General features: G+C 36.6%; 1 protein-coding gene and 1 long non-coding RNA gene across 2 annotated transcripts in view; both read right to left on the reverse strand.

The window, feature by feature from the left end:
• The window catches only part of LOC119153515, a 53,938-nt gene extending 51,566 nt beyond the window's left edge, over positions 1–2,372 (reverse strand). Inside the window, exon 1 of the long non-coding RNA XR_005106159.1 lies at positions 1,951–2,372. This is a non-coding gene — a long non-coding RNA (uncharacterized LOC119153515). The remainder of the gene's footprint in view (positions 1–1,950) is intronic.
• A 5,622-nt stretch (positions 2,373–7,994) lies between these two features.
• Positions 7,995–10,397, reverse strand: ATOH7 (atonal bHLH transcription factor 7). Its single transcript, XM_037400100.1, has one exon. It carries the CDS (start codon positions 9,275–9,277, stop codon positions 8,822–8,824), a length of 456 nt encoding a protein of 151 aa, XP_037255997.1. The 5' UTR covers positions 9,278–10,397; the 3' UTR covers positions 7,995–8,821.
• Positions 10,398–18,583: the final 8,186 nt, after the last annotated feature.

Genomic DNA, 18,583 nt, shown 5'->3' on the forward strand with positions numbered 1-18,583 from the left:
AAAACTAAACCTAGACTGAGTCAGAGTTGGTCAACCCAAAATTTAAAGTTTCCTGTATTAGTAACTATTCTTGGGAAAATAATCCAAGAAAAATTATTGGATTTTATTTATTTATTCCAGTGCTGTTGGGAAGTGGGAAGGGAGGAAATTAAGACATGAAAGATCAAATTCTACTCCTACCAACAGCGCTGGTCTTCCCATTATTTCATGCCAGAACTGAAGAGTAGATCTTGATACAAAGTACTCCAAGTTGCATACAAGCCATCAGGCTTCACAGGTTTAGTCAAGCAATTGTCTGCTTAGAACTCCCCTGTGGCCCCTTGCCTGGCTTTGAGTGAGGGGTTGGACCAGATGACCTCCTGAGGTTCCTTCAGACCTAAATCACTCTATACTTGCTAAATTATTTTACTTTCCACTGCCTGTCTGAACACCCTGTGTGGATTAAGTTACCTACTGACTGCGCAGAAACTAAGCTCAAGCAAGCACAAACTTTTTCTTTTTTGACTGGGATATATACTAATAGGCAATTCTAGCTACAAGAGGGTCATTTTAATCAGAGTTTAGAAGAATGTAGTTTAGAAGAAAGGAACACTAGTACTTACTATTTGCAAGTATCTGGTTACCAGTGCTGGAATCACACTTGTTAATATTATTGACAGTGGTAGTGGTCCTCACATTTTTCAGTATCAGACAACACACCCAAAAACTCAGTACAAATTAAAAGACAGTGCACAGAGAAAATATGTAAATCATATATCTTCAGCCTCTTCTCCATGATTTCAGCGGAATGTCTCCAGACTTATATCATTACAACCTGAACTGAAGCAGGGGATTAAGTGGGATAATGTTTTTTTAAAATGTACATTCAGTTTTTTGTAAGTGGGAGGACAAGAAGCTACTGTTGAAAGACTTTTCCCAAAAATCTGTGTGAGGAGGATTAATTCTTATTCATTCAAGAAGGGGCCCCAGATGACGGGTAGGCTACAGAGAGAGATCAACAAAACTGTAAGCTGAACTACAATATTCTCTCCTTAGCAGTATTTACAACCAAAAGGATCAAAAGTTTGCCCATCACATCTCTCCACATAATGCAGAAGCCAGTAATTTCAATTATTTTCAGTGCATCTGATACAAACAAAATCAGAATCTGATTCCAAATGGTCTGTAGTCATTACATTTTGCTCGTTAATTGCTACAAACAAAATCACAATCTGATCCCAAATGGTCTGTAGCTGTTAAATTTTGCTCATTAACTGCTACAGGACATTTCTCTGCATATACTGAGCCCATAAAAAGTATGTAAGGGAAGCTTATGTGAATGGATGTAAACGCTGTTAATTAGTAGTATTGATGTGCTCATCACAAAGAAGACTTGCTAGAAAAAGACACAAAAATTGTGTTTGTTAACTCATGAAAAAGGCAAGGGGGAAAGGCTTGTGTAAGCAGCAGAGACAACACTAAGTTGTCACAAAACGTGATGCTGTTTGAGTTCTTGTCCTGTGATGGACAGCACTATCTTATCATATGTCAAGATGCACTAGAGCTTATGCAACTGTGCTCCTTTCCTGAACAGCTTGGCTGTTCATTGTTTTTGTTTAATTGAATAACCAATTTCACTTCACACTAACATAGCGTTTCATCCTCTTATTCAGGGCAGGCTACTGTGACAACAAAAATCAATGTTAGAACTTCAAATGAAGTCAGCATTAGTTATTAGCTTCCAAGGTCCATTAAAACACCACAATGTGGAGCATAGCATTTTATCAGTGAGACAGAGAAATGCTCAGATTTGTAACCTCTCACTGTTTTCTGATTCAGAATCTTGTAGGTTTATTTAGTTTCCCGTTTCCTTCTAGTTCCAGTTTTGTATACAATCACAGAGGCACAGTGTATTTCAAAGAGCAGAAATGACAACTTTTGTGCTGCAATTCTAAAAAGCAAAAGTATTACCTTTGTTTTAAAATTCTGGTCCAGCTTGGTGCAAACCTAGTCCTCAGCAGCATCACAAAGCAGTTTGCATTGATATCATTGGACTTGTTGCCTTAAAACAGCTTCCATATGGAAGGTGGAACACACCTTCTGAATGTCTCATGTCTGCTAACATGAGAAGATAAGAGCATACACTGCAAATACAAAAAGCCAAGTCTGCAGTCTTTATCTTGATATGTAAACAACTGCCAATCCCAACTGTTTACAGTAATCATAGGTACTTCAAAGCAACAAATCTTGAATAAGAATTCCTTTAAGAACTGTGTTCTTAATGCTACCAGGTTTAAAAGCATTATTTTATGGAAAATGTCTTTGTACAAAACTACTAGCAAGACCCAACCGAATATTTTAACTGTTACATATTGGAGAAGTGATTAATTGTTAATTGCCTTACTATTTCCAATACAAAGATAATCACTTTGAGCCTTAAAATTCTATTTTGTAATTTTTTCTTGATTAAAGTTGATATTTTTTATTTTTTGATCCAAAGTCATTCTCACTGGGAAGAAAAATGTTAATGTCAGTTTTGAGTATATTTTAAGTGCATACGAAAGAAAAAAACAAACACCTGCCTGTTCAGTAATGTATTTACTTTCGTCTTACCTAAGCCTAAATAAATGCTTCAGTGTTGCATACAAAACTGTGTCCTTCAAGTGTTCAAGTAACTGAAAGTGTGCAACAAGACCAGAGGTTTCCTCAGAGCTTTACTGTGACAGCTGGTTAATGGAATCAGACCTTACATTATCTAGAAGAAAATCATAAAATACTGTCAAGTTTATACTAGCCATGCTTCTAGCAGGTTAATTGTGAAATACAGTTGCTGCTTTTTTAAACAGTTCTAATATCAATTTGCTTTGGTTTTAAACTATGCTTTCTTTTTCTGATAACCTCAGCCCACTCATCAAAGTTTGAAAGAACAAGTTTTCTCAGGGATACCAGAGCAGAAGCCAATGAATCTTTGGGGCAAACACTATGTTTTAAAGGGCAATAGATTTGCCAGATTCTCAGTGTATCGGAGAATTAGCCTCCAAAGCCTACGCTTGAGCATATACTTCTACCTACAGTCTCCCATAGCCAAACTCCATTGTGTCTCAAAAATCCATACAGACTCTGTCTATTGCACTGGTCGCCTAGCCCACACACTCCCCCTGGAACACCAGTTTACTGGGTCTAGACCAACACTCCCAGTTGCTCTGTGCAGTAGGGCACTGGAGACCTGTTACAGAGGACTGTTTTCAAGCCTTAGCTGTGCATCCAGCACTTGAACAAGTGAAAACTAAATGAGGGCCAATCAAACGCACAAACCACATCAGATTTCACTCTTCCCTATACATTTTCAACTTGAATGATTTAGCATATTATTTGTATAAGGGTCCATTAGCAGACTTTGGAATGAATTTTAAATGAGCAGCGGATGTAAACCTGAAGGAAGCGGGATCTTATAGCTTGGGTACAGAAGAGAACAGGGGGGAAAAATGACGCAGCACATTGCATTTGCTGGTACTGATTTTGGTTTCCCATGTAACTATATTTCTCTGTTCCTACCTGGCTTGATTTCTGTGTACTTCTGTGCCTGCTACATCAGAGACAATGTTCTTAAGATCATTTTAGCTCAGCTACAACTCCATGAGCTAAAGCTGCTCCTAAACACTTTATGATTTCTTCTGAGCAACACAAGCTGCTTTTATTAATGCCTTTATACTTCAAGTCCACTATAGATATGAAGGACCATTTATTACATAACACAAAGAAATAACGGGCTCTATGTGCTATGAATATAAGTGGCATTCTCCATTTAGATCAGTGGGAAATTCTTTTCAGAAACTGACCATCCTTTAGGATCACACAATCAGTTAGCAGCAGGCAACACAGTTTTGTAAAGAAATGGAAAAATACTGAAGATGTTCTGAAATTTTGGAGAAAAAAAAAAAAAGAAAAAGACTATGCACCCTGGGCTGCAGGAAGCCGTTCAACAATGAACTTCTTATTCCCTGGAGTTACATATGCAGACATTTTAAGTAAATTCTGTATAAGATACATTTTGCATGCTAATTTCTGTATAAATGAAAACTGAATTACAAATTAGGAAAAAAATGGGTAGACAATATTAAAATGTACTCTTTGGTAGAAAATATATTTAAATATTATACATGGGGTTGCTTTGTTTTTTTTAAAGCCACATTTCCTTGAAATGTAATTATAAAAACAAAGCATTTTTAAGAAGTGCCCAGGTACCAGGTGAAATCAATGTTTGTTACAAGATATCTGTGTATAGGAAACACTGGACTGCTTCTTCAATGAATAAACACGTCTTTATTCTCAGTGCATTCGTTTTTTTCCCTGGATATTTTGTAGCGATAGAACAGCTGAACATATTTGGAGCAAACAGAAGCTGTTCTGTAAATTCTTATTGAATTTTTTAAATCTAGCTAAATTTAACTCCTAAGTTACAGAAAATTGCATCCATATTGCTTAGTTCAAATAGCTGGAAATCTAAGTGCAAGGGTAACTACCTTAAGGCAAACACTTATTTTTGGAAATCAAAAATTGGATTGGAAATCATATTTTTAAAAATCTGTGCCTAGTGAACCATATCACAGTTGGGACTTCCACAAAGATTTCACCAAGGAAGTTCTACTTTACAAGGTATAGGCAACTTAGCTAAATACTAAAAAATCTAATGATACTCATGCTTCCCCCCACAAAGAAGTTGCAGTGTCACTGACTTCACTAAAATTAAGGTTGGCAACATTTTTACTTTTCAGAATTTGTACTGCAGCATCGTTTAGGAATTCTAGTCAAGAATTGAGCTTTGCTCTGTATGTGTGTACAGTACAAGATGGACTGTGCCCTAAATATCTTATAAATGGTGAGATGGAAAAAAAAAGCCTATAAAATGGGAATGAATTAAAGTTGTAAGACATGCTAATACATATCCACTGTTGACCTCAATACTTAGGAAGAAGCCACTGACTTTTCATTACTAACATACATTTTGGGAATGTACTACCCTAATTCCACCTTCAGCCACTGAAAAGTTACTGCAGCTAAAAATGTCACTCCAGTTCCAGTTCAAATATAACACTGGTCATCTTGTCAAAACAGGGTGATATGATTCAAAGAATCATAGAAACTGAGTATCTATAGCTACTTCAAACAGAAAATTCTGCAGTCTGAACCTTTTGCAAGAATAAAGGTTAATTTCCCACAAATAATTCATTAGAATTTCACACTGAATTTCAATAGTGTGACATGTATGTGTAGCACACAACAAATATTGAATGAAACAAGCATTTCTCATCATCCCCCATGTTCTCACAATAATGTGGTTCTAGAATTACAATGTAATGACACTACAAATAGAAGTATTTCAGTTTTGCACTGCTGTTCAGTGGGACAAAAATTTCTGAGCAGACAAAACTCAGTCACTAAAAACACACCAAGCTCTGAGCAATTCAACTTTTACTTCATTTGGAGGCCCGCTGGAAGCAACAATTATCTAACGGGAAGGGGCTTCAAGTGCCCATACCAGTAAAGTCCAGCACAGAACAAGGGTCACAGCCGTCATCTGACAAGCACCAAACACCCAGTAGGGAAAAAAATATTTGAAAGCAATAATCAAACCCAAGTTAAATGGTCATGTTTACATCCACAAAGTGTCGCTGAAGGATTTGTAAAGGAAATTTGTAAAGGAAAGCTATAAAAAGAAACTGACTTCCTGAAAAGTTGTTGAGTTTGAGAAGTCCAAACCAGCATGGATAGTATCTGCTTCTTAGACTGCCTCCAGAAAGAATTTTTAATGATTAAACTTCCCCCTCACCCCAACTGACTCCCCAAAAAGCACTGACATCATCAATAGGCAGACAGCTGCCTATACACTATAAAGAACTTACTCTGCTGCCTTCAGTACTACAGTAAACTGGAAAACCCAACTTCCAGCTCAACACTGCACCCTCCCAGGAAACAAAAATACTACAGCATTACATAAAATCAGAATGTTTCCACTAGTAACATTATGAATTAGCATCAAGATAAAAGAGATCAGTAAAACATTCACCTCCCACTAGCAAAACCAAATCTAAGAGAAGGAGGATTATAATCTTATTATATTGTTCAATCACAGAGACTGATGCAAAGACCTGCTTTACAAAGTGTTCACAAGCAATGTATTGCGCTGAAGTGCTTTTTAGGACTTCAGTTTCCATTCTGAATGAATTTTGGTAACATGACCACAGATATTTTGTGTTGGTTTGTTCCTCTTTATGTGATGTTACCACCATTTAATCATTCACTGCATATTAATCCCTTACCTTTATAATTCTATGTATCACCATATGCAGTGGATGCTAAATTACAATGCTGCATGGAAGAAACAAAATCCAAAGAGAAATGGATGTTAAGTACTTTTATGTAAATTACATATAAACTGCAATGTCATGTCCCACTAAATGAAATTATATGCCAGAAGTGCAGAAACACATCAGTACTGTTCTTGCACACTACTCTTGACATTTATGCTTTTGCATTGTATTACCCTTCCCACCTAAGATTTAGAAGGTTACCTTTCACTAAGCCAAGTTTTCCGTGTCATATAATTGCATGATTTACTTGCATCATACTCCCATTTCAGGATGGAAAACCCATTACTGTGCTAGCAGTGCAGGTGAGACAATGTCTGCTTAAGGTTTACTTATTTGTTAATGAATTAGTGTAAAATGGCACATTATTTATGGATTGTATTGATTTTTATTAAAATCAACTGTAATATTGACTGATGAGTAATATCCAAACAGTATTAACTTGGGTATATGATGGACAACATTTAATTCTATTCTCTCTATATATAATTCTGCAAATAAATCCATTACATAACTTCATACTCCCAGAAGGCTGAATCCACTTTCTGTTTGCTGATAAAGACCTAATGTAATTCGTAAGAAGCAAAAGCCCATATTTTAATAATTAACACAATTCATTACCTTTAGAGAGGCTAAAATATACATAAAAACCACTCCTGAATGCCAGTGTTTAAAGGACAGAGTTGCTCAGAACATACAGTGCCTCTTCTACATGTGTTTAACCTAGCCTGAAAGTCTGTCCCAGCAGCTTTCACTCCATGAACAGTCCAACTTGCGCCTCAGGAAGCCTACTAGTCTGCATGATGGTGACCAAGGGCAAAACGTCAATAAGACTTCTGAGAGAAGACAGACAGTAAGGTCAGATCTTTGTATGTAACTGTTCCTGCAGCAGAGTCCCCGCTCTCCCAAAACAGGGCTTAGTTCCTACTGATGCTTTTGTTTTTCACTGAAAGCTGCTTAATTGTTAAAAATAACTCCTATCAAAGCTATTCATTTGTCATTTGCAAGAATTCTAAAATATAAGACATGGCAGCAGCCAGCAGGGAACCCGCCAGCCTTCCCTGCTGGAAACCCACCAACAGCTGTTCTGGGACAGCAGCTCCTTTTCTCCTTCTCCCTCATGGCTAACAGTAGCAAGGGCTTGTTCCTGGAAACTCCCCACAGAAGCACCAGCAGCAGTACCCTTCAGCTTCACAGTCTGCCGCCATCACAACTGACATCAGCAGTCAAACTTTTGCAGGCTCTACATCCTGCTACAAACACATCTGCTTCTCCAGCTGCCCTGCTTCTACTCATTTTTCGAGCTTCCCCACCTCCTGTCCTTTTCTGCCTTTTCTACCCACTTCTACAACTGAAAGAAGCAAACAAACAAAAGGCCATTCAGGGCGCCACCAGGGCTGAAATGAACTCAACTGCTTTGCAGAAGGCTTTATAACTTTCTACCAAACTCTTATCTTTAAAGTCTGTTTTTCAGAGGGTACATAAAACACACTTCTTACTCTAACTTAGAAGCAAGCATCATTTGCTAGTTGATCCTTCTGCACATTAAACTGCCAGGACTATGATGGTAGTAGTGCAACACCTGGGGCAGGAAATCCACTAGTAAGTAATTCCTACAGTAGGAATTTCAGATAGCTGGCGAGGACATTAGCATAGAAAACACTTTATTTACGATTTACAAAATCTATTATTGTTTCCAGATAACATAAGCCTAAAAATTAAAATCCAAACATTTAAAGCCTAAAAAAATCTAGAAGTTTAGATTATTTTCACTCAAGCATTCTCATTTATGGTATGCAATCACATGTGCTTTTACAGCCATTGAAAATAAAAACCTTCCTTCCATGACTCGATACTAGCTCTTTTTCGAGCATACAAGAGACACCATAAATAGGATTAAAGCAAACCTACGCAACTTTGGAACCCACATGTTAAACTTACAAAGTTTAAGAAAGTTAGTTCTCTGAGGACTAGAACTCCAAAACATTATAAAACTTTTTCCATGGGAGCCATTTATGTGAAAACAAACCAAAGAATAACTTTAAAACTGACATAAAAATAAAAACATGGAATTAAGTTAATTTCTGGTGTTAGTCCATTCAGTTACACCACAGGTCAATTTGGCCCATGATCTGTAGAAAATAGTATCATCATTCATTACAAAAAAAAAAAAAAAAAAACCACCAAAAACTTAATTAATAAAAGGATCAAATGAACTACATGAACAAGGAAGCAACTGTCAGAAAGATTTCAAATTAAAAGTATGCTTTCCACCAGCATTAAATATATTCAATCTTCTTAAATGCATTTTGATGTAAAGTTCTCAAAGCAAATTTATTTTGTCAAATTAGTATAAGATGCAAACAAGACCGAGCTATTATAATGCCAATATTACCTTATTCAAGCAGATTAACTCTTGCTAATTATTAAATAACACATCTGGCCTGTGGCATATTCTCAGTGCATAAAAAGATCTAATTAGCTATTTGAAAGTGTTCGGGGTGATAGCTGAATATTCGCTGTGCATAAGGATCACTGTCCATTGCCATTTTTTGTCCCGTGTAATGGTGGCAGCTCTCCGGATGAAAGTGTTCACAGTGAAGGCTAATCCACTCTCTTTCAGTACTGTATCTTTCTGCTTCGGCAAGTATTCTAGTGAGAGCCATGATATAACTCAAAGCCATCTGAAGGGTCTCATACTTGGACAGCTTCTTGTCTTGACCCCACTGTGGCACCACCTTTCTCAAACGATCAAAGGCTGTGTTCAGTCCTTGCATCCGTCTTCTCTCCCTGGCATTGGCAGCCAGTCTCCTCTTGGCAGCATTCTCCATTCTTTCCGAACTGCACTTCACAACACAGCCTGGTCCACTTCTGCACTGGATGTTTGATTCTACACCTGAATCCAAATGACTGGATTTACAGGTTTTCATATTCAATGCAGCTTCAGTTTCACACACACAGAGATTACTTTTTAAAAATTAGGTATCTAAAGAGCAGTAGGGAAAGCACTCAAGTGAGCAGCCTGCGTACCTCTTGAATCTGTTTCCAGATATCAATGACGGAATATTTTTCTCAGCATCTCAAAGAAAAGAAAAATAAAATGAAAGGTCTTCTGATTCTTCTGGAAATGTCTGAAAATCGCTTCTTATTGTTAAAAAAAAAAAAAAATAAAGAGGTTTTAATGTCTTATGTTTTCATTCTTTTAATTTGTTTGAACTCGAAGAGATAGAAAACAATGAAATCTCCATTCTCAAAAAGTATGTTACTGAAGAAAATGGTCCACTTGATTCAAAAAGGATCTGAATGGATTAAGGACACATCCACTCCAAATAACCATTTCAAATGAAAGAAGTTCTGATTCAGTTTAGGAGAGTATTTTGAAATGATGCACTGTTGCAAAGTGAAGACGTAACTTCATAACAGAAATCTCTCCTTTCTTGACTCCTGCCGGCAAGCAATGATTGTGTCTTACTGACACAAGGCTTTATAGAAACTGCAGAAGCTAAACAGGTGGTAGCAGGTGGGCGGGCGGCACTCTGCTTCCATCCCAGTACCTTCCCACCCTGGGAACTACAGGCAGAAAAAAACACAAAACAGTAAAATCCAAACATTACAGCCAGCCTTCATCTGTTGAGAAGTCTTCCAAAGCCATTCTGTCCAGCCCTAACAACTTGCCATCTGGAGTAGTGTCTGGCTGGCCCCACAAGACTGGGCAGTTAAGCAAAAGATCCTTTCAATGGATAATCTGTTGCAACTCAGGAAAAAAAAAAATCTGTGCATTGTAGTATTTGTACATTAAAATGTGAAAATTCTGGTTAGATAGTATTTAGGGTAGAAGAAATAACTGTTCTAATGAAACAGAGGAGAAATACCTTAATTGTATATGGCTGAGAATACTACTCTTTTGCACTATGTGGTACCAAAATAAGTACTCTAATTACCAGAAATTCTTCAGCACTCACAATTTTCATGTTGTATAAAGTACATAACATTGCAGAGAGAGTAGTATCTTGACAAAAATGGGGATTATGTATTCACCTCTCTGCAAATCTAATGTCATTAAAATAATTTAAATATATTTAAACAGTTCAGATGTAGCTATGAATTTACCTAATGATTGTAAAAATATTTAGATAGGTTGTGATATAGACATACACAAAAACATGTAATCCTAAAATAATCTGAAAACTGCCCTTTTTACTACATCACAATGAAGAATATATGTGTATGTTATGTGAATTTAAAAAAAAAAAAAGTGTCATCTTAGAAATATCCCTAAATAAGTAAAGAGAATAAAAAAGGATGTGAAAAAAAGAAATCTGGTTGCTGGCAGTAAGGGATTATTTCTGCTACCAACTGTAATGATAGGGAAGCCACCATATATATACCCACACCCCATAATCAAAACACCTTTCTTTTACTGTACTTGTATTATTAAAACCATTATCTACATAAACTTACAAGGAAACATCATACAATCATTTTATAAGATACACAACAGGTTAAAAAAACCCCAAACCTGCCACACAATGATTTATTATCTGTATTGATTTCAAACTTAATTAAATTGTTACCAGCTTTCATAAATCAGTAACTTTTTTCATTAGAGACTGAATACTGTATATTTATTTAGAACTATAGCTCAATTGTTTTCATTATGACTCCAAAACTTGGTGTAGTTGTAAACAGCTGATTAATCCCTAGCAGAAGCAATGACAATGAAAGAGGTTGAATAATCCAAAAACAATAGCATGCAATTGAACACTAATGGACTCCAGCATGACAGATGTTGAACGCAGGCTGTTAACGCCCAGTTGCTCTGCTCTTAATATTCTGAATCCTAATGGTCTTGAACAGAAATGATAGCTGAGGTAGGGAGTCTCCATTATTCCATTATCAAAATGTATGCCACATCTTCAATTTTTAAAGAAGTACAACTGCATCATGTTTCATTATAAATGTTCAACATTCCTATCTGTGTGCATTGACCTATTCTCCCAAACGTAAAGAACTACTACTACACATTAAAACGCTACTTTCTGAATGACAATTTCTGATTATTTGTGTGTGAGAGCAAGTGGAGAACAGCACCTTTCAAAAAAGCCACATAACCATATGCCTTTCACAGAAGGATCAGCAATTAGAACTTGTGAGATACTTCTTTTTCTGAAGACATTTCATGGGAAGTATCACACATGCAGTAGAAAAAAAAAATACACCTCTGAACTTCATGCTATTGCTAGAGCGTATTTTAGTGCTACAACCTTCCACGCCCAAATAAGTTTGTTAGTTAAATCCTTTGTCTCTTAAAATGAATCTCAAGGGGTTTTTAATGTAAACGAACACAATCAAATTAAGATGTTTTGTAAGTTAATAAATATTGTGCATTCTCATGAGATGGCTATTACTCAGTTCAGATAATTAATCACTCTCAGTGTTAAGAGTGCTGGTAACTTCATGCCAGAAGTATGAAAAGGACCCCTTTAAAATATCATATGGTATAATACCCTTTTTTTTCATTTGTCAGCAGTTTTCCTATTTTTAACTTCATATGTCCTGACAGTATGAATTACAACAAAGACTTTAAATATATTGAAAATCAGTTCCTAAAAACTTTGCATTTTACCCACAAATGCACAGTAACATAGTGCATGACAGTGCTGTTAATTTTCCCCTTCCTACTTGATTCACCACCATTATCATGCTTTGACTAACACACTGATATAATCTCAAAGGAGACGGTATGATTTATCTCTCTTACAGAACAAACTGTAACTTTATCATAAATTATTTACTATCAAATGACAGGACAAGGGCCCAAATCCATCTGGATTAATAATGAACCTCTAACAGGATTTTATAGTTTATAGGCAAGGCTAAAAAATTGTTCTGTAGCAGATCAAAATGTCTGCTTTTTATCACTTACAATTGTTTCAAGTTTCTGCTTTATAAAAGAGAAATAAGAAAAGTGAGTATTATGGTCTTATCCACACCAACTAATTTAGTTCATTTGCACAGCCCACCAGCCATATGAAAATACGTTATCTCAAGCTAGAAAATAAACTGCTTTACTGCTCAGTCAATAATGGAAAGGGTATCAGTGAAATTCTCCCAGGTTTCCTCCACCTGGTTTGATTTCCTCTATATTTCAGTTTGTCACAGTTATTGCTTATTTAATTCTATTCCCTCCTCCATTTATTTTTAATTATTTCTTAGAGATCTTATTCTTTGAAATAATTTTTCAAATTATTCTCAACATTTTTATGATATGTTTACAAAAAGCTATTAACATAATCTGATGTGATATACTGCTGTGGTGCTAAAAACTCTTCTAAATCCCAATCATATTGGTCTCATCTTATTGTACATCAATCATTTCTCAATAATTTCCCTTTTACTCCTACCGTAATCTCAAGACAGAAGAGCATTTGAATCACCAGAAAGAAGTTCTGTGTCTACGCAATTACTCAGATTTCAATCTCTGAATCTCTAACTATGCAGGTGGAAATTTAGCACTACTCCATGATCATAGCAGCATTATTCTTGATTCACATTTTAATTCTAAAAGAATCTTTAATCAAAATATTATATTTTTCTCAGAGAGAAACAAGAGAGACAGGTAAGAATGTTATTTCAGTCATCAACCAAATTATTTCAGCATCATTAAGTCACTAATGATATTAGGAAAATATAGTATAGTTTCCATCTGAAGAAATTAACTAGTTTCAGGATTTATGACTGCATACAGAAATACATTTAAAATTGTCTGCTAGATGTATGACTACATACAGAAATACATTAAAAATTGTTTGCTAGATGTCCAAGTGAAGAACTCAGATGAGATTATCACAGCACCCACTAAGAAAAGCTGGATATCTTCCACCTGTACTACTATGGAAAACCCAATTTAATTAATCTTCTTGTGAAATGACTGTGGCCAAATACTAAATTTAAAAGGAAGTCAAAGTGAAATTTTGGTTAAAGCTTAATTCCTCAATAGCTTCTGTTCTCTAGTTGTACTAAAAATAACATGCACAAGCAATATATCAAAAAAAAGAATCTTACCTGGTCCTTCTAGCCAGAACTCACTATTTCATCTCAAGAGATCCTTTCTAAAAGCCTCATCAAGACTTCTTACCATTGTAGTTTATACTGAGCAAAGCTGAAAGACTGGCATGCTGTACGCTGCCTAATTAAGAGCAGGTGGGTAACTACCAAAATATGATCATCCTTAAGGGTCCAATTTCTAGTAATATTTGACTCAGCTCACAAGACAGGCTAGAAATCCATGGTGTGCAGAATAACATATTTTCCTCCCTTGGCTATTTACATTGTTTTTGTTATCACAGCTAGGACAATCAAAAAACAGACAAATTCACAAGTGAATGTTGTATCCTGAACTGAAGAGAAATTTATACACTTACTCATACTGGGAAGCTGAACAGCAATCTACAGCAGTAAGATGAATTTACAATCACTTCACCTGGGGCTTTCCAACCTCATACTGGACACCCTTTTCTAGAGTGCTTAGAACATTTCATTTTCCTCTGAAGTCTCTCTGGGGTGAGCTTTTCTCTCTAACAGTTCAACAAATCTCCCGACCACACTTAAAGCTCTGCTTGCCATGACACCGGACAGCTATCACTTCTTCTCAATTTACCCATTTCTCCTTGCCAGTCATCCTTTTCTGTTCCATGTTATCTTTCTTAAGTAGCTTTTCCCAGTGATCCTGCACAGAACACCCTTTCAACATAACTTTGTTTTAAAGCATGTTTTTACAACAGGAGGTCTAAAATGTCAAAAAACAAAAATAAGAAAGAGTTCATTTTACCATGGTACTAGAGGAACATGTTTTGAATCTTTAACTGTCTAAAATGTTTCTCACCTGTATTATGTATTGAATATACATACATACATATACACACGTGCATACACACGACAGCTCAACAAAAGAAAAGTTTCCAATTAGAATGATATTGCAACCCACTGTACCACTAAAGCAGAAAAAAAAAGCTTTGACACATCATTACAAAGCTAGCAAATTTTCTGAGTACTTGACACCATATAGGTTCTCCTATGGTTAAAAACAGTTATCTATCAAGATCAATTCCACCTGTGCACACTCAGTAATCTGCAAAAGCTGGCCTGAACTTTTTCACAAAGGGATGTACAGGCAACGCACAACAGGGGGGAGGGACGCAGTTACCTGACACGATGTCCACTGCTTACCATTCAACTAGCATTGTGCAAGGAAGACTGGATACTCAAGTACTACAGCTGTGGAAGTTTTGCTCTACAGCTGAACTAACTAGCCCAGGCAAAACACCGATCCTCTGTTCATCTTTCAAACATAAATTAACTCGTTTAGTGCTATCTTCAGTAGCACTGGGCACTACAAATATGCCCACAGCAACCACTTTAAGAAAATTAAAATTACTTGTTAGGCATTCTGGCACAGGCAAGAGCAGACAGAATTCATGTATTTAAGATATAATTCATTTAACTATCTTTTATTTTCCTATACACCCAAATCCAGCGAGGCAAGAGTCTTCAAGAGAAGACCTTCCTTTACTACATAACTTGAGGTTTATTAAAAGTGCTACCTATGCTATGCACCAAAAAACAGATGAGGGAAGGGATCTGCTTTACCTTCCTGACTCCAGACAGGAATTACTGGTTTTATGATCTCTCCTAGATGTTTTTCTAACCTGTTCTGAAAAACTTCTAACACGATAACTAGCAGCTCAAGTGATAAATTACTGTCTTTTAACATACCAGGTACCTCAGGATTAGAAGGATGAAGTAGGTGGTTGGGACATATTTCATCAGCTGATGTGACTACTTCCTCACACCAGAAGGAAGTATAAACTCAGGACTCCTGGGTTCAACTGCAGATTCTGGAGGGATCAGTGTTCCTGACTTCCCTCTGTTGTGGCCCTTACACACTCTTGAACTTTCTCAGATGCCTCCCATCCAACTGTCATCCTGCCCATTCCTCACTCCTGTGCATCACAATCACCTCTGTAAATGTATGGGGATATTTGAGATTACAGGGGGATAAACTCCCGTGTTTCACCTCCTGTGCCCACTGCCCTCCAAACACAACGAGACGGTCCTTTTAACTTCAAACCAGAGATGTTTGTTTCAAATGGATTCTGCAGAGATGGTAACAGTCAAAGCCCAACAATTTATGAACCAGCATAGGTGAACTAGGATTCATGCACTTATTTTTAAGAAGTTTATAACTGTAACTAAATTTAATGAGATCCCTGATACAGAAGCAACAGCAGTGCTACAAAAAACCAAACCCAAATAATCTTAAACTTGTTAGGAGAATGGATGAACTAAACTTCTTAATAGGAAAATTAGCTCAGTGTTCTTCCTTAATCAAAAGATATGGTCAGACAATCTCAAGCAACAAAGGTAATGCAGTTTAGGATGTCATCTTAGCAGAGGGTATGATTTGTTATTACATTTTATCTACTGAAACTTCAGGCTTTTGCTGAAACAGATGGTCTTACTCCTTTCCTGTCCCTAGATGCTTGCTTCCTCCCAAACACTCGCAAGGTAGGCAATAATGCACTTACAGGTTGAGTCAGTTCCCCAAGCTGACTTTGTGGAAAAACATTTTCTTACACTGTAGTAATTCTTAAATTACCTATTTGCTATGCCACCTGAAGCATAAGAAACACATTAATGTCATTTTAATTGTCCTACATTCAAAACAACTTTTTTTTTATTAGACAAAAAATACCAAGATCATTCACAAGTTAGACTTTAAAATTATTTTTTTTCTTTGGAATTCAGAACAAAACCCACAAAAATTCCTGCACATAGAAACTGAACAGGTAACTATGCCAAGAGACAGTCTGGAAATTCATCCTGGAATGAAATTACTTCCCTAGAAGTTTCTGTACCTTTTTATTTTCAGCACAAGTATAACATTTACCAAATTTCCTACTAAGACTATGTCTAATCCTATACTTAAAATGGCAAATACTGTAAATTCCAATTCAGTTAGGCCTGTATCTAACCTACTTGATAATCATGAATTATGCATTTTACCTCGCTTTGTTGAGTTTTCCAGCTTTGTTGTGGTTTCCAGCTTTTACAAGACCGTGGGCAACAATGCTAACTATACATTGCAGATGTCATAGCAGGTTCTTACAGTTGCGGGGTGTTAGGGCTCTCCCCAATTAGCTCTCGAAGATCACTTATTATTGATGTGTGAAAAAGCAACTCCTTTTTATTTTCTCACATACCTTTTTCTCTTGATACGTGGGGATTGTCTTCCTGATTCACAGGAGAAAACTGAAACTGTTCACACAGTAGTATAGTCTCTTTGAATGAGCAATGATCTTACTTTATCACAGCCTGGGGAAGAGACAGCTGTTAGATTAGTGGAGTTTTCTGTTTCCTGTTGCAGGGAGAAAGGGGAGTACAGAAAGGGAGCTATAAAAGGTGCTTCATGGTATCAAAAGAGAGGAATGTAAGGATGTGCTCCCACTGAGTTTCCCAGATACATCATCAGAAAAAATTTCAAAATCAAAAAACAAACTGCTTGCACACGCAGATTTTGGTCGAGTAAGTAGCTTGACATTACTACAAAAGTAGAAAAAAATGCAGCTTTTTAAGTATTGTATTAAAACTTTTCTGTATAATATATAACTGTCAAAATATCACAGTCTCTGAGTAAAAGCACTATTTCCCCCCAGACACCAAGAGCTAGTCCTCTTTTTCCTCGTATGGCAACCTTCCATGGGACAGGACCTGTAACAGACTCTATGAACATTCAGCTTTTTATTCTTTCCATCAGCATACTAAAACATTCATTTTCTCCGTATTTTCCTACAGTGAAAAGTCACTGTCTATAGCCTATTCTTGTCTCTATCAAGAGGCATGAAGACCCTCATACTGAAGCTGACATCTTTCCAGCACCTATAACCACAAAAACTAAGGAGACACGTAAGCAAGTGCTGCAAGATAGTAAATCTATTTATGAAACACTGTTACTTGTCTATAATTTCTATACCATAAAGACTGCAATCTGCAGTGCACAACCTGCTTCAGTCAAAGTACAAAAAGAATCAATGTGTAGGAAAGTATAAGGTAGTTTGTATGAAAGTGAGCGTTAAAATTGTTGGAAATTTAACTACCTCTTGACAAGCAGACAAAAACCAAGAACCATAGAGAATGGTGCCTGTTTTGAGAAACAGAAAAGTGCACAAGAAAGAAGCTCCATAAGGGATAAAATATAGTGTCTAACGCCACAAACCTGTAAAGACTTGAGTATGTTTAATATTAAGCCCTAAGTAAACCCACTGAATTCAGTGGCAGCCTGCTTATAATATTTAAGATAAATACCAGCACTTGTAATTTCAGGGAAAAGAGAAAAAGCAAAGACAGACAATGAGGAAAACCAAGGGCCACAAGATGAGATATAAGCAGAGATACAGGCGGGAACACAAAGTGAGAATAAAAGGAAAATGAAAAACACGGGAAGCTTTCAAGTGGGCTGAGTTGCAACAGTTTACAGGGGCTGGAATCTATAGACCATAATATTGGGAACTGTCTTTTTTTTTCTCCTCAAACTCTTTGACTCTGTTGTAACGTGAAGCAGAGAATGCAATGCACTTCAAAAACTAATTACAGTTATGCATCTGGTTCCTAACCAGTTAGGAAGAAGTCTCAAAACTCCTCATCTCCTGAAACATAATTAATGCTACAGTTAATGTTGCTTGCTCAAAACAAAATTGTGTATAGATTGCGCCATATAGTTTATTGACTGAAATAAAAATATATGAAGCAACAACGGCAAGAGTAATTCCAAAGGATGCTGTAAGCTTTTAATAAAATAATTTTTCAGCTCAGAAGTAGCTATTTTCTTGTGCAAACAAGCATAAAATTACTACTCACTGCCCTGCTTCTCATTGATTTCTACTTGGCACAGTTTGCCAGATGCTGTTTGGTCTAAGTGTTGCCTTGACCTCCGCTGGTGACGCTGGCCCCTTTTTGCTTTGTTGCGCAGTATTTTCCCAGCAGGGAGGTCCCACCCCTCTAATAGTTCAGTTGCAACTTTTGCTAAAGACTTATAGGTTACCCATATGTTGTACTGGAGGGGCCAGCCTGACTGGAATTAACTCAGAAGTGGCGTCCAGCATTGCGGCTGGAGCTGGCCCAGAGGAGATTATAAATGCCCCAAAACTAATTAAATATTTTGTCTCCTGCTGGTAAAC

This window comes from Falco rusticolus, chromosome 9, assembly GCF_015220075.1.
Source record: "Falco rusticolus isolate bFalRus1 chromosome 9, bFalRus1.pri, whole genome shotgun sequence".
Lineage (NCBI taxonomy): Eukaryota > Metazoa > Chordata > Aves > Falconiformes > Falconidae > Falco > Falco rusticolus.

Coding starts and splice junctions, on each gene's coding strand:
- ATOH7 (XM_037400100.1), bottom strand. CDS start 9,277: ATGAAAACCTGTAAATCCAGTCATTTGGATTCAGGTGTAGAATCAAAC.